General features: G+C 36.2%; 1 protein-coding gene across 2 annotated transcripts in view; it reads left to right on the top strand.

The window, feature by feature from the left end:
* Nucleotides 1-17,979, top strand: part of LOC121298346 (A disintegrin and metalloproteinase with thrombospondin motifs 9-like) — a 49,220-nt gene extending 31,241 nt beyond the window's left edge. The window contains exons 30-41 of one of the 2 annotated variants that reach the window (XM_041225439.1): nt 1,015-1,194; nt 3,262-3,432; nt 3,866-4,060; nt 4,564-4,693; nt 4,796-4,890; nt 5,358-5,452; nt 5,547-5,680; nt 7,016-7,107; nt 10,706-10,810; nt 14,660-14,747; nt 15,016-15,107; nt 15,704-17,979. In XM_041225439.1, the coding sequence (XP_041081373.1) occupies nt 1,015-1,194; nt 3,262-3,432; nt 3,866-4,060; nt 4,564-4,693; nt 4,796-4,890; nt 5,358-5,452; nt 5,547-5,680; nt 7,016-7,107; nt 10,706-10,810; nt 14,660-14,747; nt 15,016-15,026 (1,296 nt within the window). In that variant the 3' untranslated portion in view covers nt 15,027-15,107; nt 15,704-17,979. Of the gene's footprint in view, nt 1-1,014; nt 1,195-3,261; nt 3,433-3,865; nt 4,061-4,563; nt 4,694-4,795; nt 4,891-5,357; nt 5,453-5,546; nt 5,681-7,015; nt 7,108-10,705; nt 10,811-14,659; nt 14,748-15,015; nt 15,108-15,703 lie in introns of those variants that run through there. The other variant, XM_041225441.1, reaches the window with a different exon arrangement.
* Nucleotides 17,980-25,695: the final 7,716 nt, after the last annotated feature.

Genomic DNA, 25,695 nt, shown 5'->3' with positions numbered 1-25,695 from the left:
CATCCCCTGGACTGCAGTTTAAACATAATATGAATCCAGGTACCCTGATTTGGCCACTTTATGTTCAGTTAAAGGTGCAGTAGTTTAGTAAAGCGTGACTTTACATTGTGCACTGTGTTGGTAGGTAAACTAAGAAAAGATAAAAAGTTAACATTTTGTTTCAGCTGGCGATTAATAACTGTAAGTAGTGGCATTTTTTATATCAGTTAGAAAGGGTTAGGCCATCCATGCGTAAACAGTACGCATCGTTTTGATTAGTCTGTTAATGATGGATAACTTATAGGAAAACCAAAAAAAATAACAGCTTGATCATATAGTATGATGAGGGAAATAGTGAATCTTTTGGATGCTTCTGTCAGAATATTACATTGTACTTTACATTACAATTTAATGTCAGTTTCACAGCTATATCAAAGGAACTGCTGTCTGTTGGTGGTGCTGCCTCTGTGCAGATGCTCTGAATAACTGTATCTAGTTCCTTCAACTATCTTTTAGGCAATACTACTACTACTAATAATAATAATAATAATAATAATAATAATACTAATAATAATAATAATAATAATAATGTAGCTCTGTATATAGGAATTGTACGTATACAACTATGTTAAGAAGATGCATAACTCAGACAAGAATATCAAGACTAGAAAGGCAAGAATCAAACAGCAAGATGTATCTATATTTTAACACAACTATGTCATTTTTAACATGGCCTTCCTAAATGTCACATTTTAAAGAAATGCATCCTGGAAGAATCTTTTTAGATTTTTGCTAGATGACAAAAAGTCAGCTTAGTGAACACAAAACTAAATTTGCAAAACTGACATACACTAGTTTTAAAAAAGCTCTTCTAGTGATTTCCCAACGTTTCATAAAAGCCAGCAGTTATTATTATTATTATTATTATTATTATTATTATTATTATTATTATTATTATTATTATTATTACCAGCACATCAAGGTTAAGGCAGTAAGTGTAAAATTGAATCTTACCTTCATTATCTACCTGTGCAGTGCTCATTAACGTGTGGGAGAGGTACGCAGCAGCGAGAGGTATCCTGTCAGATTGGAAACCAAAAGACGTCAGCAGGAGAGACTAAGTGCACCCAGTCGGCCAGACCCCCATCCATCCAGCCTTGTCAGGCAATGGAGTGTCCTGCGGTTTACAGCTGGAAAGCAGAGGAGTGGCAAGAAGTAAGCACAGGGGCTGTGGTAGGCAGCCATGTCCTTTTCAAAATAAACAAGTTTAAAAGCTGCCAACGTGCTGACGTGCAGTAGTGTCATGTTACTGATTGTGAGAGGTGTGAGCTGTGAACTTGGATCAGATCACTGACTGCTTCCAAAGAGTTTTGTCAGATGACCAGTGGAGCTCCAGCCTTAGCTCTTGGGGTGGGGGGGGTGGAGGATTACAGTTCGGGGGTAGTAGTTTGCTGATGATGAAAATCAGATGATTTATCTCCGTTTTGTATTGCTTATATAATTACAGGTAGTACATTGTTGTAATAATGAAACTAGTGATACTTGCCAAACTACTTAACAGATTCAATTATTTGTATAGGGATTATTATAGGGCAAAATCAAAAACTGGAATATTAATTTAAAAAAAAAACTAAAAAAAAACCTGCAGCTTTATAATGTAACTTCTGATTAAACTCTTAAGTTTAGAGCAACCCAGAATGGACCAATTGTTATCGTTACACTTTCTGACACTTCTAGAGAGGGCTATAGAAAAAACAAGGTCTCACAGTTTGAGAAAACATTTGCATAGAATTGTATCACAAAAGATTCTGTTAAAATTGCATAGAAAAAAATGTACAGGCAGCTCTAAAACTAGGTCACCAAACAGCATGAAATTAGAGTACTTACCAAAGAGTCTAATGAGTCCAGAAACCTTCCTCCCAATAATGTGTGAATCCTCCTCAGTGCCCCACTCAACAGCTGGAGGTAATTATGAAACCCTGTTGTGGAAGGTGCATTTTAGATGGGTCACGCTGCTTTCCTAAGGGTTTCCAGGGCTCCACGCTGTACTGTGTGAATGCTGTGGAAACTTATAACATGTGACAGACATGATTCCAAGAAATAGGTCCTGGTATTCGTGACAGTTAATTAGTCTTTTCTTTGATGGAAGCAGCTGTAATGCAGTGCAGATGTTGTCAGTTGTGCGTTCCCCCTGCATGCTTGGACACACATGTTCAGTTTGTTTTGTAAAAATCTGTTGTATTTTCCTGCGCCTTGATAAAATAACTAGCACTCCTGCTGTAAAGGCACACTGTATTGTAAAGCACATTAAGTGGAAAATTGCCCAACTACTTGCTAAGTTGTATTGTGTCAAAAGAGAAGTGTATTCCAGAACATTTGGCACACAGACATCAGGCTTTTACATCTCTAAAGATCGTATCTGCTGTTTGGAACAGCACTTTGATCTTGATTTATGGTTTGTTGTACAGCGAAGCTGGAGTAGTGATGCACTTTAAAGCTTGTTGAGATGGAATATGCAACACAGACGTAGGTAAGGTAATAGCGTTTTATAAGGGCTCCGTCTCTTCATGCTTTGTAAGATGTACTGACTGCCTCACTGAGAGAATACCGGAATGCAACAGTTCAATTTACATTAGAAAAATATTGGGAAATGTCTATAATACATCTAAGCCAGTGCTTAATTGCAGTTCGTTAAAATCAACCTGCAATAAGTTAAAATCATGGTGTTCTCAAATTCGTGTTGCTCTGAACTATCAGAGTGTGACATGGATATATGTTGGCTTTATATCAATTTTAAACAAATGTAATTGTTCATATATAAATATCTTTAAATTACTGTCATTGGTACAGTACATGCCCTTGGCATCACAATTAAATTAAAGCACCACTCTCTTAGCTTTGGTATACTAACAATGAGGGCAGATTTTTTAACAATGCATGGTAGGGGGTCGTGCAGATTCTTTGGCACCTTATAAAAGTGTACCATAATAGTAAACGCATGGTAAAGTTTAGGGAAGCATTGTAAAGCCCAGAGAGGTATGGTAAAGCATATTAAAAAACAAGCAAAATCACCAGGCAAAATCAGTGTTAAACTTTTTTTTTTTAAGGTCAGAAAAAAAAATGTTAATTTAAAAAATACATACAGAACATTACATACAGGCCTCAACTGTAAAAAAAAAAAAAAAAAAAAAAAAAAAAAAAAGTACAAACTTATTTAATCTCATAATATTAATGTCTGTAAATTGAATCCACTACAAGTAATATGTATTTCACTTGTTTTAGTGCTCTAAAACATGCGGCTCTGGAACCAGATATCGCAAGGTGGTCTGCCATGATCACGGTAAGAAAGAAGTGAATGAGATGTACTGCAATACCAACAAGAGACCTGCTGCCATAGAGAGCTGCAATACACACCCGTGTGACTTTATCTGGATTACAGGCGCGTGGTCGGAGGTGAGACCCTTTGAAATGTAACAGCTTCATTTGGACGATTGTGAGTGGGGAGTTCCAGTGCTTGATAGATAGAGTTAATGGAGTGCTTGAGAAGAGTTCCATAACATAATTCCTACATTTTTAATGTCGCTACAAAGATGATTTAGGTCATGTTGATTGTGGTTGAATTGATGCTGTTAAAGTCATTTTAAACAGCAAGGCCAGCTGACTAATAACGCACAGAAGTAAGGGTGGCTATAGTTGCAATGAAGCAAGCAATTCAGAAAATAAGGCAGAAACCCTTATTTTAGAAACCCTTTAGCATTAAGGAGTCTATGTAGGCATAGATTTGTATTTATCTTTGTATTACAAATATGTAAGGACAGTTTAAACTAACCAGACCAAACAATTATTACTCTGGAGTTGACAACTGTGTCACTTTACATTGTCCCAGTGTTCGGTCAGTTGTGGCCAAGGATACCAGAGAAGACTTGTTTCTTGCAGTGAAGTTTACAGTGCTAAGGACCAATATGAATATGGGTATCAAGCCATGTCCAATTGCCCTGGTACTCCACCAACCAGCATTCAAGCCTGTAGCCCTGGGGAGTGCCCTGCACCAGAATCCTGGAGAGTAGGAAACTGGGGGCTTGTAAGTTTATTAATTCATTTTACCCTACTGATTGCAATAGTGATCCTGCTCTGTACAGTGGGGTCTGTCATCAATTGATTGAAATGCCGGCATATCTGAAAACCACTAACATAAATAAATAAGACCCTCTCTGGCATGTTACATATTGTTATAGATATGCCCTAAAGAGACCCACATGGACTGTTAGATGTTTGATTTTCATAACCTTGAAGTTTTCATTATTTCAGTGGCATTATTTAGATCTACCGCTGTTTATATCAATTGAATAGACCCATCTATCTTTGTTGGTTTAGTTCAGTAATATATTTGCATGTATTTTTTTTTTTTTTCATGCTAAAAAGGAATCCAATATTGCAATTTGCACACACCATTTACGTTTATTGGGTTATTGAATGTTTGGCTTATAGGACTTCTTAAATCGGATGCACGCAGACAAAATGCTATACTGTTCAAAGACATATGTTGATTGAAAACTGTGTGTGTGTTTTTATTTTTTATTTAAGTGCTCAGCAACCTGTGGAGAAGGTGTGATGCAGAGGACAGTCCAGTGTTTAAAAGCCGATGATCAAACCAGCAATCACTGTCAGCTTAGCACTCGACCAGAGGAAATCAGAGTGTGTCAAAACCATGACTGTGAGTAGAAAGACAGTCCGCAATCACCAGTACATTTAATAAAGGTCTTCTGATGGTAATGGTGAGTATTCATTGATTTCCATTTCTCATTTCAAATTTAAGGTGAATTACCAAAGAGCTGCAGCGATATACAAAGACTAAAAGGTTTTCTTGAAGATGGTGAACACTTGCTGAATATTCAAGGAAAAGCTGTGAAGGTGTGTTATATTTTATGAACAAATCTAACATATCAAATATTTTTGTTGCATTGGTGTCAGCATGTATGGTTTATCCCTAATAAGTGGGTGGGCAGTAGATATTTATAGTCTAATTACCCCAACAAGTGTTCAAACAGAGAAGATCAACACCTGGATGAAAGACATCTGTTTTTCATACTAACTTACTAAAAGGCTAACTAACAAATCTGATCAGCACTGCTTACAATTACTAACATCCACAAGGAAAAAAAAGGTGGGTTTTGTTCCTCAGTTGCTTGGACATTAAGATTACAGTAATATGTTATTGAGCCACAAAGAGAATAAAATATCAAAGGTCTTTTACATGACCAGTATTTGGGGGGAATATCTCGACCGTTGTTTATTTTACTGGTAATAATCTGTTTCACAGTTTTTAAATCTCGAGTCTCAGCTTACATATTTACTGATTTTCTTTGTGTCTGCTTTAGATTTATTGTGCTGGAATGCAGACAGAAAGTCCAAGAGAGTATGTAACGCTTGTGAACGGTGATGCTGAAAATTTCTCTGAAGTATTTGGCTTTAGGTAAGAAGAACCTCAAGGTGTAGTTTATTAGTATGAGATCTCTGAGGCAGTAATCCAGTCCAATATTTACTGTTGAAATGCCTGTTTGATTTAGACTCAACAGTCCCACTGAGTGCCCCTACAATGGAAGCAGGAGGGAGGACTGTAACTGCAGAAGAGACTACACTGCAGCCGGATTCTCCTCCTTCAGCAAAGTAAGGATGGACCTCCACAAAATGCAAATAATAAGTGAGTAAAAACAGGATCTTCCCTATAATACCTAACAATTGTTTACCTGCAAACAAGTTTTAATAAGTGTCTCCTTACTCTTTAAACATGGTTTTGTCAGTTTAGTTTTGCCTTCGCTGCTCACATTCATCTTAGATGAAAATTTAGTTTTTTGTCCCTCAGGAAAAGGTAAATATGGTGTGGCAAACAAAAGACCTTCATTGAATGTGTGGGATGGTCTGCTCTCAAAATGATCAATCTGCTCAAAGAATTCACATATGGACAAGTTGTTGTGTTAATGTATAGTTGTTTAAATGTATGGCCTTACAAAATGTAAAAAGCTTAAAAGCTTAATCATCCCACTTCTGGAAAATGATGTGTAATTACCTCCCGTTCCCTCACATTTGACCTATGTAATGGATTTCACCATGAATCAAAAACAAAAAGATTAGTTGTGTACCCAGTTCTGAGAGACCTGCTGCTCCTGGGGTGAAACAGAGACGAATGGGTTGGGTATTGATGTTTGATGCACTGCCATTACGGGTTCTGTCCCCTGGCAGTAAGATGAGGTGAGGTTAAAAGCAAAATAACCACAAATGCAGGTGTGCCTGGCTCTTTTGCATAGTGGTTAAGATGCTCGCTTGTGGTGTGCAAGGTTGCCAGTTCACACACAGTCTCCACCCTGTTACATACATGTTAAGAAAACGTGTACTTTTTATCAGGTTGAGGACTATGACTTGAAAAAAAGTATTTTGGTGAGATAAGTATATAAAAATGATTTCCTACGTTTGGAAGGTAAAATGGCTGGCTGTGCAATTCCTAATATAAAAACATATCCTTGTATTGATGGTGCAGAACATTGTAATTAAAGCTTGAATGGGTCACAGATGTATTTTTTAGTTTAAACAGCAGTCGGCAGTTATGGCTCATAAGGTTATCAGAGTTCGAAATCAGTTTCCATTCCCCCAACACTTGACGATGACTGTAATTATATTGAAGTATTTGGGGCTCTGAAATCAAGGTTGGCTATTACTTAACATGGAAAACAATTTAAAGTATGTTTAGCCCACTGATTTATGAAGACGCTTTATTGGCCATTTTTAAAGGCAGAGAATGGCTGACTTTATTTGTTGTTGCCAGTGATCTTATGGTTTTAAGTTGGGCAATTTACAGTATGGAGCTGTGATCACTCTACTAATGCTGTAAGGGTTAACTTGGTTCTATTCTAGTCCAAGATCAGGAGACCTGGTAATTGTTTTGCATTAGTAAAGTCAGCTTGTTTTTGTGCTGTAAGTGTGTTAAGATATTTAAGTTTGAGGTTGTTTAGATGTTGACCAGCTGTTTTGATATTCTCAGCCACAGACTGGCAGTTTGCACATACCAGGGAAGGTCACCATGTTCCTTTTGCAACAGCTGGAGACTGCTACAGCGCTGCCAGGTGTCCTCAGGTATGTGGAATAAGTCATGAAGGATACACAGCATGTGACGTACACAGAGCTCTAACCAGGGCTGACATTCTACCGAGGTCAAAGTTAAGTAACAGAAATCCACAACATTAAAATCAATATATATCGCCTCGCCGGCACGGCACAACAGGCATATGAAAAATATAATTACCTTTACTTTTTAAACATCGCCTTACTGACTCGGATGCTTATAGTAACTTAATCAATACAGTAAAATAACATATCTTGATGCATATGTGCTCAGCTGATCCAATCACCTGATGAAATCAATGTTTTTTTGCAACACAGTTTTACTATTCAACCTCAAGATATATGTTACTCAGCAAACCAACAGAGAAAGTTAAGGAGTCTATATGTACTTTTCTAGAATTTTTACATGAGCGTCAGCATTTATGATGCATGTAGAAGCAACCGAGGACAGGACCTCGCTGTCCTCATAGCTAGTTCTGGCCATGGGCATACAGTATGTGTTGCATAGTGGATTTTATTTTTCAGAAAATAGCAGAATAGCGTTATCTGTTAACTGTAACTGTAAACTGCATACTTCAATATTGCACCATGTTTCCACCTGCTTCTCTACACTTTACCATGCTTCCTGGGAGACAGTCAACATGGTTTTAGGAAAGGGAGATTGTGTCTAACTAACTTGCTTGATTTTTTTGAGGATGCAACATCGATAATGGATAATTGCAAAGCATATGACATGGTTTATTTAGATTTCCAGAAAGCTTTTGACAAAGTCCCGCACAAAAGATTAATTCTCAAATTGAACGCAGTTGGGATTCAAGGAAACACATGTACATGGATTAGGGAGTGGTTAACATGTAGAAAACAGAAAGTACTTATTAGAGGAAAAATCTCAAAATGGAGTGTGGTAACCAGTGGTGTACCACAGGGATCAGTATTAGGTCCTCTGCTATTCCTAATCTACATTAATGATTTAGATTCTGGTATAGTAAGCAAACTTGTTAAATTTGCAGACGACACAAAAGTAGGAGGCGTGGCAAACACTGTTGCAGCAGCAAAGGTCATTCAAAATGATCTAGACAAGATTCAGAACTGGGCAGACACATGGCAAATGACATTTAATAGAGAAAAGTGTAATGTACTGCACGCAGGAAATAAAAAATGTATATTATTGTGGCAGGCTGGTGAGTGGATAGAGGCCCAGAGACAGACTGTAGTTCAAAAAAATAACTATTTTATTATAAATAAACAAAAATAAAGTGCACAAGGGCAAAATAACAGATACTCAAACAAATAAAGCAAAAACAAAACTCACAAAAATAAAGTTTCCAGGCTGGGCAATGCCTTCACTGGATTTAGAAAATTCAAAAACCACAAAACAAACACCAACCTGCTTCCTCAGCTCCCTCTCCCCAAATGAGAAGCAGAGGCCTCCTTTTATATCAGGTGGCTGGGCGCTGATTGATCGTTAATCAACCTAATCAACTAATCAACCCCAGCCACCTGAACATAATAAACCCAGGCAGGAAGGGGAAGTTAACCCCATCCCTTCCAATTTCTAAAGAGCAGAGCTTTGCTCTGCCACAATTATAAATATCATATGGGAGATACTGAAATTGGAGAAGGAATCTATGAAAAAGACCTAGGAGTTTTTGTTGACTCAGAAATGTCTTCATCTAGACAATGTGGGGAAGCTATAAAAAAGGCTAACAAGATGCTCGGATACATTGAGAAAAGTGTTGAATTTAAATCAAGGGAAGTAATGTTAAAACTGTACAATGCACTAGTAAGACCTCATCTTGAATATTGTGTGCAGTTCTGGTCACCTCGCTATAAAAAAGATATTGCTGCTCTAGAAAGAGTGCAAAGAAGAGCGACCAGAATTATTCCTGGCTTAAAAGGCATGTCATATGCAGACAGGCTAAAATAATTGAATCTGTTCAATCTTGAACAAAGAAGACTACGTGGTGACCTAATTCAAGCATTCAAAATTCTAAAAGGTATTGACAGTGTCGACCCAAGGGACTTTTTCAGCCTGAAAAAAGAAACAAGGACCAGAGGTCACAAATGGAGATTAGACAAAGGGGCATTCAGAAAGGAAAATAGGAGGCACTTTTTTACACAGAGAATTGTGAGGGTCTGGAATCAACTCCCCAGTAATGTTGTTGAAGCTGACACCCTGGGATCCTTCAAGAAGCTGCTTGATGAGATTTTGGGATCAATAAGCTACTAACAACCAAACGAGCAAGATGAGCCGAATGGCCTCCTCTCGTTTGTAAACTTTCTTATGTTCTTATGTTCTTATGTTCTTACCAACCACACTAAACATCCTTTTGTGGTAGTTCCAGTTCTGTTTCAAATGCCTTTACATGATACCCATATAAAGCAAAGGTATCTATCTCGATATTAAATACCTCAAGCTAAAGTCAGCTGAAGAAAGTTTAAGAACGCATGATAATTGGCATCTGCACTTCTGCTTTTCAAACACTTGTGTTCACTGTAATGATGGGATTTGCTTTCCGAGGGAAATTGTATAGATATAAGGTAGACTGTGCTTGAGGCAAGTTTTGTTCTCCACTGAAACACATCTACTGAATGTCTGGAAACGCAGGCTTCGCTGATGCTGCACCTGTATCTGTTGGATCTAGTTCAGGACAGGTCATTCTAGAATATAACATGCATCCTGTGTATGTAACTCAGCCCAGTGTAGAATGCTCAAGGCTTCCTTTTGTATTCTACTCTCTCACAGCCATCACAGATATTATATGTCTATACCATGCACCTTTGTATAGCACCCAGCTTGCATATAACACACAGACATTCTCCTCAACAGTCGTAAAAGGCTATAGGTAATAGTCTGAAATGATGATAAATATTTGCAGCTGGCTCTGCTTGTTTTTTGAATTTGGAACTATTACACACCCAAGTGAGTGAATTGCAGCATCTTCTTCTCACGCTGTAATTTCTATTTAATATGTGATATGTTTATTGGTATCACAAGAATCACTGAAAAGCATTGGGTAGAGTTTTATTTATTTTAAGGTTTTAAAATATTATTTTATACCCCCTATTAGTTCTGTTTCCCACCTCTCCAACTTACTCTTATGTTTCTTATCAGTATTTAGTATTTTAAATTCAAATTAAACTCGCCATGGTTTCATAGCATTTGCTGTTCAAACTAGAAAGGACTTCTTTTAAGTTATAAAATTGCAGTGTGTTGGTTTTAACTGCTGTGAGTCCTGTCTACACAGACTCTGAGGCCTAGTGAAAAAATAAGCCACAATTAAGTACATTTTGAAAGCCGGGCCCTAAAACAACTCTGCTGCCCCCTATTGGAATTTATGTGGAACAACCAAATGCTGAAGCATTGTTGTCACTGCAGATTAACCTAGTTGTTGTGGATGTAAATCTTAACTAAATACATTTTATTTAACACAGGATACAATTAGGAATTTAAGAAAACAAATAGCCCAACCCAAGAGAATGTTTATAAAAAGTTTTAAAAGCACTCCTTAAATAAAGTGCGAGTAACAAATGTTTAATGAAATGGGCCTGATTCTTTTTGGACATTTTTTGTCTGGAATTGAATGATTTTTTTCCCCTGTATTTTTAGGGTCGTTTCAGTATCAACCTGTCTGGCACAGGGCTTCAGGTGGCTGAAGAAACTAAATGGATTTCTCAAGGGAATTACGCCGTGGCTGATATACACAAATCAGCGGTAAGAGATTGAAACATAAAATAAATACTTGATTTCTTTCAAGGCTCAGGAGATCCGAGAGTAATGTCCCGGAGAAGGAAGTGTCTCTTTTTACACCTAGAAGCTTGGCAGCTCTATCTTGATTGTTTTTACAGCTGTATTAGTCAACATAAAAAATAACTCTCATTATACCATAACTCACAGTCTTTTGTTTTCAGCTTGGATAAATGCATCATCAGAGTATAGTATTACAGGTACTATAAAGACCACACCTGAGTTTATACTCGTTTCAGTGCTGCACATAGTAAACTAGGACCTTATAAACTTATAGCAGAAAGTGACTGTGGAAAGGAAGTACAGAGTCTTGAATGTGCCGTCTTGTGGCTTCACGCGAGCAAAAGTGAAAATAAAAACAACACCAAACCCTATAGGATGTGTGTGAGTTATGATATGTGAAGGAAGAGGTGGAAAATAGTGCAAGGAACAAGGAATTTGAATTTAGTTGGCATATTCCTTTGTTGAAGTTATTATATAAATTTGTCTTTGCATTACCTATGCATATTTGACTAGCATAAGGAAACGCCAATTTTGGAATGTAGTTTTATCTAATAAATACGTTTTTTAAACATTGTTCTACCCACCTCTGACTGCTTAGAAAGGGACATGCCTCAGGCTCAGCCTTACTGCGTGCCTTCACTCATGGGTCAGGTTATGTGTAACAGCTTCTCTGTCTGAAGGATCATTTATCGATGTCACAGTAACTGTTGCTAAGGTTTCAGTTGAATTAAACCACGCAACAAAAATAACCAACGAGAGTTACTGAATTACCTAAGTAAGAAAGAAAACCTGACTCTAAAGGGGTGTCTAATTCTGCGAAAAAAATTAATTAAAAAAGCCATTGTTAGTGCAAAATGTGTTCTCCAGCATAACAAATGCAGGAAGGCTTAGTTTAGGTTTCAGCTGTGAAAAAGTATGCTTGTTTGCTGAATTTTTTTTTTTTTTTTTGTTTAAATTTACAAAGTCTTCATTGTAATTGACATAATTGCCTGCTTCCACTCACAGTTCACAGACCTATGATGTTTAATAGATTCTGATTTAGGGATTAAAGAAAGCTGCTGAAACCCACTCCACATTTCACCTATACCAGCCACCAAATGTGAATAATGCAGAGCTCATTTGATCCAGGCTGCATACTGATAAAGTTTTAGGAAGCAAAAGCCCACAAAGTATTTAAACATTAATCCCTCAGAGCTCCTAGCTATCCAATTAGGTGGAAAGACAGCCAGGTCTGTGCACTGAACTAAAGCATATTGTGCAAGTGGAAACCTTGATTCAAAATGTTTTTGGCAGATGTCCACTAATCTTTCAAATAATTCATTTATTTTAACATCTGATTTGAAATAACTGAAAATAAAGGGCACTGTTTAGAAATAGGCGAGTTCGTTTAGTTGCCACCAGACTGGCACTTTTCTGAGATACTTAACATACTTTGTCAAGCAACTATTTCAACAGGGTTCAACTGACCAGGTCAGAAACTCAACAAATAGCAGCAGGCAAGTTTTAGTGTAGCCTCTGGGCAGAGAACCAAGTCTGCTCATTTCCTCCAACTTTCCCTTGAGATCTTCTGATTCCTTAAAGTTCTGCTTTGAGGAAACTTGGCATAATGAGCATTGAAAGAAAATAGCTAACTGGATGTCTTTCTCATGCGAATCAGCTAAAATGCTTCTTTTGGCAGGAGAAAAGAAAAAAACAAACACTCAGAGACAGTGGGTAGAAGTAAGAAAGACCTGAAGGCTAAATCATCTGTATTTTGTAAAAGCTTTTGATGAGTGCTTATGATGAGATCATTACATTTACAATATATCTTATTGTCTCAAACTAAAAGTTTTGATTTGTTGTAAAAAATTTTAAAAAAGAAGCAAACTCTTCTTAAATACGAGGTGATGCATTTTTGCAGATCTATCCTGGTGTCTTCAATGAGTAACCACCAAAAAAAAGTGTATTAACAGCAGCTAGCTGTGTTGTTTAAAGTCACCTCCATGTAAATGTATTTTCACGAACTTCTCCACAGCCTGACTATAATTACCACCCTGCATACAACCAAACTGACAGGAACTGCAGTGGAGCCTTACTGAACATATTGTAAATGTGACATAAACATTGTGTCCTCATTGTGTCATGGACATTTTAGACAGCGAGTAGTTACTAGGTGGGTGGAACAGCTTCTCAGTGTAATTTGAGATCCCTGCTCCCTTTAGCTGAGAGGAGGTCAGCTTTCACGTTCACTGCAGTTGCTTTGAGTTGGAACTGTAAGAGATTTTAATTAGTCAGAAGTATTAGGTCATTTGGTTAATTTCTGAAAAGAAAAATCTGATTTATATTCACGCTGTGCTGTGTTATTTCTTCAGAGAATTTAAATTATGTTAACATTTTTTGTATATTGACAAATAGTGTGAGATGAAACTCAGCAGCATTTTAATTGTATTTTCCACTTGTGTTGTTACTGGGAAGGTGAGATTTCCGTGTTTTTTATATATATATATATATATATATATATATATATATATAGAGAGAGAGAGAGAGAGAGAGAGAGAGAGAGAGAGAGAGAGAGAGAGAGAGATGTGAGTGTGTGTGTGTGTGTGTGTGTGTGTGTGTGTGTGTGTGTGTGTGTGTGTGTGTGTGTGTGTGTGTGTGTGTGTGTGTACTCCTCATTAAAAAAAAAAAAAAAAAAAAAAAAAAAGCTTTTTCATGCTTACAGACAACCTGGTCAGGTTTATCCCAAAGGGCCTCATTTAAATGGAGATCCAGTAATTGGACATTTTAAGCAGGGCAGTGTATAAATTGCTCGCTGGGCACTTCAAACCTGTTCCTGACATCTCTGTATCTATGGATAACAAGCACTGTGGGCTGAACTGCACCTGCTATTTACGTATAACTGTCAAGTAACCTTGGCCTACCCAATCGGCTTATCTTAATCTAGCCCTATAGGGATAAACTTTACTGATATCCCTGGACAAGGTAACCCAAGCCTACAACGCTGCAGTTTCTGTTTGAGCATTTGCAACAGGGGTCTCCGGCTCTGGTCCCAGAGAGCCCCAGTAATGCAGGTTTTATAGGTGTCTTTACGTTTTCAGTGGCTACAGATCTGGAATTCATGTTATTCTTGACTAATTAAGCCAATAATTGTTTCAATTAAGGAACTGAGAGCTCGGTTGAAAGGAAAACCAGAACCCCCTGTAGCTCCCCAGGACCCCTTCTTTCTTTAAAAGATAAAGAAGCTTGGTTAGGTTTATTCCACTCTGAAAATCTGAAAAGAGGTTAGAAGTGCATTTTGGATATATAGCCTTCTTTTCTAGATGAGCATGGTTAGCTGGTCATATAGACTGTGCAGCTATTGACTGCATATTCTATACATAGCCATGCATTCTTTTTTAGCAGCTTTGATGCCACGCTCCACCATGTCCCTGAACATTCTCTTTACTTTGGTCTATCTTCCACCACTGTGGAACATATTAATGATGTTTTGACAAGCGTGTGACTGTGAAATGTCATTTTATAATGAACCCATAGAATAATTTAGGATGGCTAATCTAAATTACTTGCATGGTAGAGGCCCAATCAGCAGGCTTAGCATGTAATATGCAACAAGGATATAAGTGTGTTTGACATCAAAGGCAACACCGGTAAAACATGTTGAAATTATAACAGGTCTTGCACAGGATGTATTTAATAGTTTTTAAATACAGTTTGTAATGTCATAGCCCCTACTGTGACTAAACCTGTGTGAAATCTGTGGATATTTGACACCGTTGTGTAGCGTTAGATTAATTCAATTTACCATTTAGGATGTGACTCCTTTTGTCTCCACAGGATGGCAGCAGAGTGACAGGGAAGTGTGGAGGATACTGTGGGAAATGCACTCCCTTTTCTGGAACAGGCTTCCGTGTTGCAGCAAAAGGTTAGCTTTTCTTTTTTTCTGAAGATTGTCCTCTATGAAACTTTGAATGTATTAAGTAAAGCTCAGGATCATTTTACTTTAGTTACACTACATTTGAAACATGTTTGTTACAAGAATAGTTTCTCTGCTTTTGGTTTCAAATTATTTTTTCCAGAACTAAATACTCATTGTCTGTGCAACTTAATCCAATTGAAGACTAATTTATAAAGTGAGGAATATTAATGTTTTGGTATTATAATTCTAATACATTTTTCACACTTTCTTTCAGGAGCTTTTTAAGTTCTGATCTTCGGGAGGTGCTGAGGCAAAATGAAGATAAAAATATATTACCTCTGGTGCCTGCAATGTGTAAATATTACAGTATGTATAGAATGTAAATATTGTGTGTGTGTGTGTGTGTGTGTGTGTGTGTGTGTGTATGTATATATATATATATATATATATATATATATTATATATATATATATATATATTATAAATTTTTATTTATTATATACATTTTTATTTTAAGTGATAAGTTTGTATTAAGTATATGTTTGTGTTTTTTTTTTTCTTTTTGTTTACATTGCAGTGTAATGATTTTACCAGTAATTGCACTGCTGTTTTGTTTTAACTGTTAAGTGAATCAGGATATAGGAATTGTAAGTTCTTTTTTTCTTTAAGAGGTGAAATTACGCAGCTTTTAAAAAAAAAAAAAGTTTATTAACACAAGAATGTGTTTGTCAGGCACACTCAGTACAATAGCATGTGTCCACTGCAGTAAAACACATGGGATTGCATTACCTCTTAATACTAAATAAACATGCTGGAGTTCCACCAGGATGTGCCATCAAGCAAGCATTGACTTGTGTTTACAGGACAGCAGCCTATCAGCGTAAGACACTAAAACCCATTTGAACTACAGATTACAGTTTTGTATTTATATACTGAACTTTTCTCTACATTTCTTTTGGAAGACCTTTCTTCTAGTTTTAACTCAGAGAGCTGGTTGTGTGAAGAGCTCTAAATACTGGCCTTGTATTCCTGTGATGTAAATACAGCACTTTGATTGGTCTGTGATGATGACATAACTTATAAACTACAATAAAGGACAGAAGAAAGATGGCGGAAAAACACGTACCTTGTGCTTCATTGTGGAGAGCCCTGACAACCACATTGACCTCCAAGGCATCGAAACTTAAAACAAAAAGAGTTGTAGACCATTAAAAAAGAAAGATGACCATGAGACTGAAAGAGATGAACGAAACTCATGAAGGCTAAAGTGCTTGGAGCCTGGACAGCAGAGAGAGAGGTGTGACGCAATGCCTTGGAAGATGAAAAGTTGACACTGCAGGGAGATCAGAGCCAGTCGTCTGTCTGGGCATGAAAAGAGGAACAGCCAATGGATTTAATTAAGAAGCTTTTCTCATCAATTACCCTTTGGCTGTAGGAGAGATGTCATGGGTAACTTGATAAAGTAGAAGTAAGAAGAAAAAGTTACTTATGCACTCTGATACTTAAGATTAGGAAAGGAGCAGGCATGTTGATAGAAAAACAAGTGCAAAATTAAGTAGTTGAGTAATCTGGTCTTCCCCCTGACAGCTTTTGATTGAGCCTGTCGGAGGTCTTGTCGACGGGGCAGCCTCTGTCTTGTGGTGCTATTAAACATTTTCATGTTTGATATTTTTTAGATTGTTTTATTTTTAAGGTTCAACGGTAACTACTGCATATTCTTCTCTTATTATTGTTAACAGTAGTACATTTGTATTTATTAGCACGTTTAGTTTTTGTTAAAGAAAAATCAAGTTCATATTTCTTTATTAACCCATGTCATAAGTATTGTAATGTTAGCATGGATGGTAGGACTATCAAAGCAGAGGTGGACTGACAAAGTTTTATAACAACGAATTAAAGTATGCCTTTGCTGCAAAAGCCCTTGAGTGATAAGTCTTAGAAGATAGCTCTAACATCAGTCAGAATTTTACTGAAGCTGAAAAATCCGCTTCGCAATGTGAATGCTAAACTATGTACCTGTAACAATGCTGTCATCCTGGTGTTTTTATATTGAAATATATCTGTTTTTTTTGTTTGTTTTGTTTTATAGAAAAAGGGAATCCCCAGAAATACACTGCAAGCATTTACTTGTGCATTATTTCAAGACACAGTTTTGTGTATTCATATTTCTAATTCCTGAAGGCAAGGTTAACAATATTAGCAACCTTTCCAAGCCTTTGTAAACTTTAAGCCATGATTGTTACAAAAAGATTTTTGAAAATGCAATTGATAACTTGTTTTATACTCAAAGTAGGATTAATTGAAAAACAACATTTTTTAAACAATGCATTTACGTACTGTGTCTAATTTACCTCAGTTGTCTATATCACATGGCATCTAGTTTCAATAAACCTGTTAACCGACAATCAGGGCAACAATCGACCCACTTCAGGTAGCTATGTTTGTGAATTATAATTTCTGTAAAGTCTTCCAATGTATTTTGTTTTACTTTGCCATCAGCATGGATATAACATGAACTGTATATGACAATTAACTAGTTTATTCATTCTTGTTAGAAAAAGGGAAATTGAAAAGCAGTGGCTGTCTGTGTTTTACAACCTTTTATGTTTTTTATGGGTAAAATTGTTTTTTTCTTAAAAAGCAGTATCTAAACTATGGTGCCTTTGTTGCACTTAATGATTTTATCCTATCACTTCAAAATAAGGGAATCGATTTTATTGTTCAGATTTCTGCTAAATTTAAAGTGTAGCGGATGCATTTTACTGTAAATAATGTTGTATATAAATTATCATGTGTAACTATGTACAGAAAAAGGAAGAGTTTTACCTCTATACTGGGCACTGTGTTATAGGAATCCTAATATTAACATATACAGTATTTTCAATCTGTTGATTCAGTTTCATTGTGTTGTAATATATCAGTGCCACCTGTATGATCAAATTTACATGATTACCCATATCAGAGCCATGGTTTATATATTAATGGAAATACATTGTGTTTACTCTTAAAAGGAAACACATGTAGTTGCTTCAGAACCTGTAGGTTTGGAAGTGTATTAATCATGTTTATGATTTCTGTATTTAAGCACACATGTTAACCCTAAATTAATTCTGAGATGTGTTACATTTTTAAGTTATTGGTTTGTAAACTTTTTTTTGCCTGATCTCTGTTTGTTAAACTATGCACTGAAAGCTCTTTTGATGACTAATCACTGCTTATCAAATAAATTATTTTGATACACAGGGTTGACTTTGGTGTTTTCACTTCCATGAACAAAACAAATGTTAAGTATGTATACAGCTTAGTGATCCTAATAATTACTCTTAGATAAGATTCCTTTCTTGTGTTGGTAGTAGATGAAATCCATATAAAACAGACCTCTTGGCATATTGCATCAGGGGATAGTATATAACCTGAGATTCTGCAATGCAGTTGTTAACAACAAACCCTTACTGAGATATTTTGCTGTATGTTGTATTTTTTATGTGTAATAGATAATGCAGTACAGTATATGGCAAAAAGAACTGTAAATAATTGACAAGGTTTGATATCTGTTGTTCATGGCTACTTGTAAATCACTGGTTACTTATGCTATTAAATGAGCAGAGGGCCCTCTAGCGGAGATTTGGTAATACTAATAATAATGTCTCCCGCTAAAGCTATGGGTCCTGCCCTCATACAATACAATCAGTAGAGTTGACAGCTTAATTAAACCATTTTGTTACCTCAGTAAAAATAATAACACTTTGCTGGTATGCTGTGGTTAAAACATGGTATTATAATTAACTATCTTCCCTTGGTTTGTAAGGGGTGAAAAACATACACATATATATATATATATATATATATATATATATATATATATATATATATATATATATATATATATATATATATATACATACTTTTATTTTGCAAACTGTAATGGAATGTTTTATTAAAGATATGTACTGCAAACTGTAATGGAATGTTTTATTAAAGATATGTATAACTTATTTGTTTCCAAGGATTGTAAACTGTTTTTTTTTTGGCTGAACACCACAAATAAGTGGCTATCAAGGATGGCCTGTTTATTATTATTATTATTATTATTATTATTATTATTATTATTATTATTATTATTATTATTATTATTATTTCTTACATTTTCTTTTTAGTCTTTTAACCACTGATAACAGACTTGTTAGTAACTCCTGTTTAATATTTAACGATGGCTGTGAGCCATGGAGGCAGAATCAGCATCCTGCAATGTCTGGTGGTATCTTAAAAACTAATGGAAATTGAACTACAGAAATTGCACTATTGACTGCCCAAATGGGAGTCAGTATATGCACGTTTTTGAGTTAGTGAGTGAGTTAGCAGTTATTGTGCATTCAGACAGTACATTTTTTGATTTAAAGCACAGGGGAATCATCCTTCATTTAAACAACCCACTACTTCTAGGGGTAATCTTGTGATAGCCACAAATAGATATTTCATACAATCCAGGGTTACTCCCCAGTTCTGTAAGATGTGGCAACAAAATCCAGCTGTGGCTCATCCAGGTCCCATTTTCAACCGTATGAAATCCATCCATCCATTATCATTAACCGCTTAACCCTTTACACAGTAACAGGGTTGCAGTGAGCCGGAGCCTAACCCGGTAGACCCGATGCAAGGCAGGAGTACACCCTGGACGGGACTCCAGTCCGTCACAGGGTAGCACACACACACTCACACAGAGGGCAATTTAGAGTGACCAATCAACCTGTCTTTGGACTGTGGGAGGAAACCGGAGTACATGGAGAAAACCCACATGAACACAGGGAGAACATGCAAACTCCACACAGACAGGAATCGAACCCAGGACCCTGGTGCCCCAACAGTATGTAATTTTTTATTTATTTAATTTTGAATATTGTCCCATAACAGCAGTCATTTTAATATATAACTCTTTTTTAATATAACCATGGCCTGCAACAGCAGTCGTTTTAGTATAGAACTAAAATATAACTAATTATAAGTAATTAATATAACCATGACTACCAGTTGCCTGCACTATATTAAATCAGATAAGTTCAGCTGTGTGCTTACAGTTATATTATATTCCGCTTTCTCTAAATAAACAGCCTGCAAGTCTTAACACGTTCTGTTAAGCATACAAGGCAACGCATGGATTGCAAAAGAACACAATAGCAGCCAGGTTCACTCTTACCTCGTACTGTTGATTGTGCAAACTATAGAGAAATTACATGCAAGAATAAATGACTTGAGATTAGTTCATGGGAAGTGGCTGTTGTCACTGTTTTTTGAAGAGTATTTCTAGTTTAACGTACTGTAAGCACTAGCCCTGAAGTGACAGTGGCTCACCATATTGCATGATTAGTAAACTCTCTTGAAGGAAGCCATTATTACTTGTTATATAAAGCTCATATATTTGTTTTATCTCATCGTAGAGAAGGGATTGATGTGCACAGTTTGCAGACAGGCAATCTGTGACCTGATATTCATGTTCTAGGTAATATCAATTTCTTTCATGCTATCATGTTTGCCCTGGAGTTGAACAGCATTTACCAACTTTTTCTGATTTCCTCTTTTTCCTGTATGTGTTAAAGTTTTTGCTTAAACCCTAAATCCTATACAACCCTTACACAGTATTGGTTTATATAAAAGCACAGGTTGCTAGATGGATTGGTTTAAATTCAGAATCCAGATTGTGTTTATACAAGGGTAAATATGAATGGCATATAATAAATAGGTACTCTCTCTGGCTGAGAAGTTTAAAAACTGTATAATAGTAGAAAATAAAGAAGCAATGTAAATCTGGACACCATGAGAAAATTCTCATCCACATTCATTAAAGAACTGTGTTGTTCAAGTAGTCTTAAAGTTTACAAATACGGAAAAGGAATGCAACACTATAGCGGCAATGGCCTGTTGACTGTCTGGAGACCGTGTGTTTTTAAAGGATTTGTCCCTGTTTATTTACCTTGTTACCAAGTGATATTTGGCTGTGCATTTAGAATGCTCTGCTGTCGTGTGGACAGGAATGCACTGCAAACAAAGTCCTGTGCGTTAAGGCTAACCCATTCTTTCCAATGCCTGTATCCTGCACCATAAAACCAGACTTTTATGTATGTATGAAGCTTCTGCTCTTATCACTTGTATTGTTGCAATGAGAGAGAGAGAGAGAGATCTTGTGACCATGGAAATGATATTTTCTTTAACTTTAAGGGTCTGCCTAGTCATGTAATAAGGTTTATAGTGGCCTATATAACCTCATTGTTCTGTGCTTGGACCTTTGTCCAAAAAAACCCTTTGAGTGTATTTTAAAAGTCCTGTCTATAGGGTGTCTTGCAGCAGTGAAATACAGTGGACCAAAAAAATTAAGGGACTATCCATGAATAATGAATTAAGTGTAATTCTCAATACTCTGAAAAAAATCAAAATTCCCCTTTCACCTTGTTGCCTTAGGGAGCTATCCCCATCTCAGACAGCCTTAGAGTGCCATCTGAGTGCAGGCTCCCTGCCAGTAGTCTTCTGTAAGAGCGTTTTATAATCTGCAGTGAGGCTGTAATCGTTGTTAATATGAAGTGTTGGGTGATGAATGATCTCCTTATAATAAGAAACAGAAGTCCCCTTTGCACAGTGATAGGTGGGAGTCAATAAACAATAATATTACTAAAAGATGATCATTATTTATTTGGATTTATCACTGATGTCACCTGGATTCTTGGCTCAGACTAGATTATATGAGCAAGTGGGTAATGTGGGTTTGACTGAAGCAGATGTTGCAAGTGCTTTATCATTTATATAATACCATGCACTTTTTATAACTCTGCATTTGTATTTGAATTTAAAAAAAAAATTACAATACACGTTAAATATTCTCCAACATCCAAATTTGTTCTTGGGGTTTGTAAGTGGAAATATGACAGCATTCATTGTACTATCTTTCAATACATGAAGTGCCATTGTACAGTACAGGTTTTTATGCATAATAAGAAGGACCCATGGGAAAAGACAGGAAGGAACTGAAAGCAAGACCTGGGGCCCTAACAGGTGTGCTGTATCCATGTCACAATATCGGATAGAACTTTTTTTCAAGTAAGGAAATGTAATATTTAATCAGATCACACAGTGACTGTGGGCAAAACGTGGCAGTGGTGAGGATGTGCTTTGGTAGACAGTGTTCTGTTTAAATGGAAAATATGTTACATTAGTTTTGATACTCACAAAGCAACTCTCTGACTGACAGAATTAGAAAATAATATGAGTGAATTTGAATATCATTGAGAAGAGACATATTAAAGAGCGGGGAATGTGGGTTGTAATGCTTCCTTTAAAGTAAATCAAAAGAAGGCTTCAGACATTTTTTACAGAAATCCGTTAAATTTTGTATAAGAGACTCTAACAGGCTTGCTTTAAAAGGTTAATTTGTGTAGTAACTTGATGTATTTGATGCTACATTTATTAAATTGTTCTAAGAAAGATCCAAGACAAAGATGTACTGTAGTAATGGGTAGTATTCTAAAGCAGGGCGCTGTGTGATTGGGTAAAAGCAGCAGTCTTGGTTTGGTATTGTTGTTAGAGATTTCCATGTCAATAATCAATAGTGTGCCACATCCATGAGCCACTGCAACAGTTGTTAACTGACTTGGTTAGTCTCCCACAGAGATTAAATGTTAAGAGGATAGTACATGAACAAATACTCTGTGTAACTGAGGTCCGCTGTGCATTCCCAGACTTACAGACTTCTCACAAAGATTAAAACAGTAAGAAGGGCCCATTTCATTTTAAAACCCATTCTTACCTAAAACTGTCAAAATATACCAAAGTACCATAGTGACTTTTTCAGTGTGAAATCTAGTGTGTGGGATATTAAAAGTGGTTATCCAATAAAACTGCTGCTGTAAGAGGAAATTATTATTATTTTATTTTTTTTTTTTTTTTAATGTAGCATTATGTTTTACTATTAGCCATTGCATCATTTGTGTAAATCTATGAATAATAAGAATAATGTGCACGCTTTTGAAACTGTTGATTTGCACATCTTATGTTGTAACCCAAGGGGCAGCACGTTTCTTTTTTCCTGTGTTGTTTTAAAATCTGCAGGGAGTTTTAAACTGTCTCAAAAGAAGAAGGTTGCTCGGCTTTATTCCTGCTGCGAGGTGTCTTGTAAAGTGTGTTTCCAGTGGAGAAGTAAGAACAGGAGAAGCACTGTAAACAATATCCTGGCAACGAATGAACAAGAATGTTAGATTAACATTACTGCTACTCGACTTGAAAATTGCAGATCTGTATTCTTCCTTTCAAAGATAGACACCACCACACAGTGATGTACTCCTGAACGACTGAAGAGTGCTCTGAGCTCCTTCCCTGGGCAGCCAAATAATACAAGCTTGTATCTGTGAAGTTATCAAACTCGATAGCTTTCTTTGAACAGTATCCCAGGTTAGAGGCTTATGGTTGCACAGTTTGTACATTATGGGTCCTAATAATAGATTATTTTTGTAGCTCTGTATTAAAACAAATATATGTATTTATGTATTTATATATATATATATATATATATATATATATATATATATATATATATATATATATATATATATCATTTTTTTTTTGCAGCGGACTGGTGACATTTCTCAGTATATGAAGTCAGCTAAGCCCTCAAACTTTGTTTTTTTAACTTCATTCATTGAATACTACTAACAGCCCGCTCAAGTTATTTAAACTCAAATGTACTGGAAAAAAAAAAAAAATATATTAAGATTTATCTGAACTGAAAACTGCAACTGTTAGAGGCACATGACTAACATAGGGAACCATTGCCTAAGAGGAAAAACCAAACCACTGCTGTTGATCATCGTGTTTGACACAACACGTATATTTGATAGAAGTTTTTGGTTCTGTCTCCCCATTCACGTGTGTTACCTGGGTAGAAAAGAATAGGCCCCCGCTTGACCACACATAGATTCCTGTAGGCAGTACAGAACACAGGTATGTGGCTCATGTGAGGTCCTATTGCACAGATCACAGGAAGAGAACTGCATTATGCACAAAGGCAGAGTTATGGCTGCACCACAGTATATATTGTCTACCATCTTTGCTAAAGGTTAGGCAACGCGCCCCTGCAGTGTGGAAGATGAAATGCCTTTTAAGTCTGAATTGTCATCTATTGAAGGTGCTAGACAGCCATTTTTGTTTCAGTGTGATAAATGGATCGCTGCTGTTGGAAACAAATGACACGCACCACTGACTGGAAGGAAACCACATTCAGGCCGAATCATACATTACAGAGAAAGCAAAAGGCAGACTAAAGCATGCACGTTATAGACCGTTTCACATCATGAGGTTTTTATTTGAATTTAAATTCACTATAATTGGATTTTTGCAAAGCAGACACGGGACAAAATGTTCTAGCTGAGCTTTCTTTGATTGCGACTTAGCACACCGTGGCACCATGTGACTGAATACAATAACTGCAGCAAGAATGTATAATGGAAAGTGCCAGGACCAAGATATTGTAAACATCACTTTAGAGAATTCCTTGAACAGCCATTATTAGCAGTTTTGAGATCTAATTGCTGTAATAAGTAAATTGGCTTAAAACTAAATTAAACTAATATGGCAAAAAAGGACTGCATTAGATAAACACTCTACAGTACAGAGGCTGTGTCAACTGTACAGCTCTCTCCTCTGATGCTAATTTGTCTTTAATGGCGATATAGCTGCTTTACAGGGGTTTAAAAAAGCAAACCATGTGTGCAATCAGGTATCGTACTGCAGATGCCACATCGCATGGGGACCTGTTCTTTATACCACATTTCTTGCTGTTTGTTTTCCCACAGCAAACATTGTATTTTAAGGGAAAGGCTAGAGGCTTAATGTAAACTGAACTTGAGACTCCTGTTTTCTACCACTAGTTTACTCGTATGAACAGTGCGTAATAGCCTTACCACCAGTGTCATGACAATATTTGGTAGCAATGAAAATATGTTACCTTGTGCAGTGTGCAACTGTGAGTAAAACTGGAGTCATTGGGTGTCAAGGTACATGTTTTGTAAAGTAACTTTGTACTTCACATGTAACTGATTAATTTGATATCAGATATAGACTACTGCTGTTAATGAACAGTAAACTGTATTAGAGAGACAGTTAAAAAATGTTTAAATGTTTAAAATCTATCAATTAGTTGAATGCAAAGATTTGACATTAAAGCATAGTGGAGTTTTTTTAGAAACTGTCTTAGTAACCTTATATACATTTATAATTTCTGCATGTTAGGTAGAGAGAGAGAGAGAGAGAGAGAGAGAGAGAGAGAGAGAGAGAGAGAGAGAGAGAGAGAGAGAGAATTCATTTTTGACACCAAACAGGCACTTCTTATTATCTTTGTTTCTTTGGGGGGGTTGTACTGCACTTGTAAAAAGGACATTATCAAGTACAATATCTGCCAGGACTTGAGTTCCTAAACTATTTATTATGGCCATATAATATTTGTCATAGTATTAGTTTGAAAATAATTTAATTGGATTACATCATTTTAGCTATGCTTAATCACACTCTACAACCACTAATATGGTCTCAGGGTTATTTGATTGGTTTAACTTTACCAAAAATAACCTTTAGCTAAAGATCACATTCCGGTACAGTTACCAGAATTCGACAGCATATCAACATGTGTCATTTTTTCATGTCATATTGTGGTGCTGCTACCACATTTTTACGTTACACCCTGTTAATCTAAGTTTATTATGCTGAAACTATTTTTAAGAAATATAATTACATAACCTAATGAATTACATCGAGCCAGTACATTTTATTACAAAGGGGGTTGTTGAAATTATTGATTATATAATCCAGTAAATGGTTTATGTAATAAGTATTTTCATTGCTTGCCAAACGTTTATAAGGATAAATAAACAAACAAACAAATACATAAATACATACATCAAGCTAGTTATTGCAGGGA

The sequence above is a fragment of the Polyodon spathula genome, chromosome 23 (genome assembly GCF_017654505.1).
Source record: "Polyodon spathula isolate WHYD16114869_AA chromosome 23, ASM1765450v1, whole genome shotgun sequence".
In the NCBI taxonomy this organism is placed as follows: Eukaryota; Metazoa; Chordata; class Actinopteri; order Acipenseriformes; family Polyodontidae; genus Polyodon; species Polyodon spathula.
Note: the sequence above shows the minus strand (reverse complement) of the source record. Positions and strands in the feature narration are given on the sequence as shown.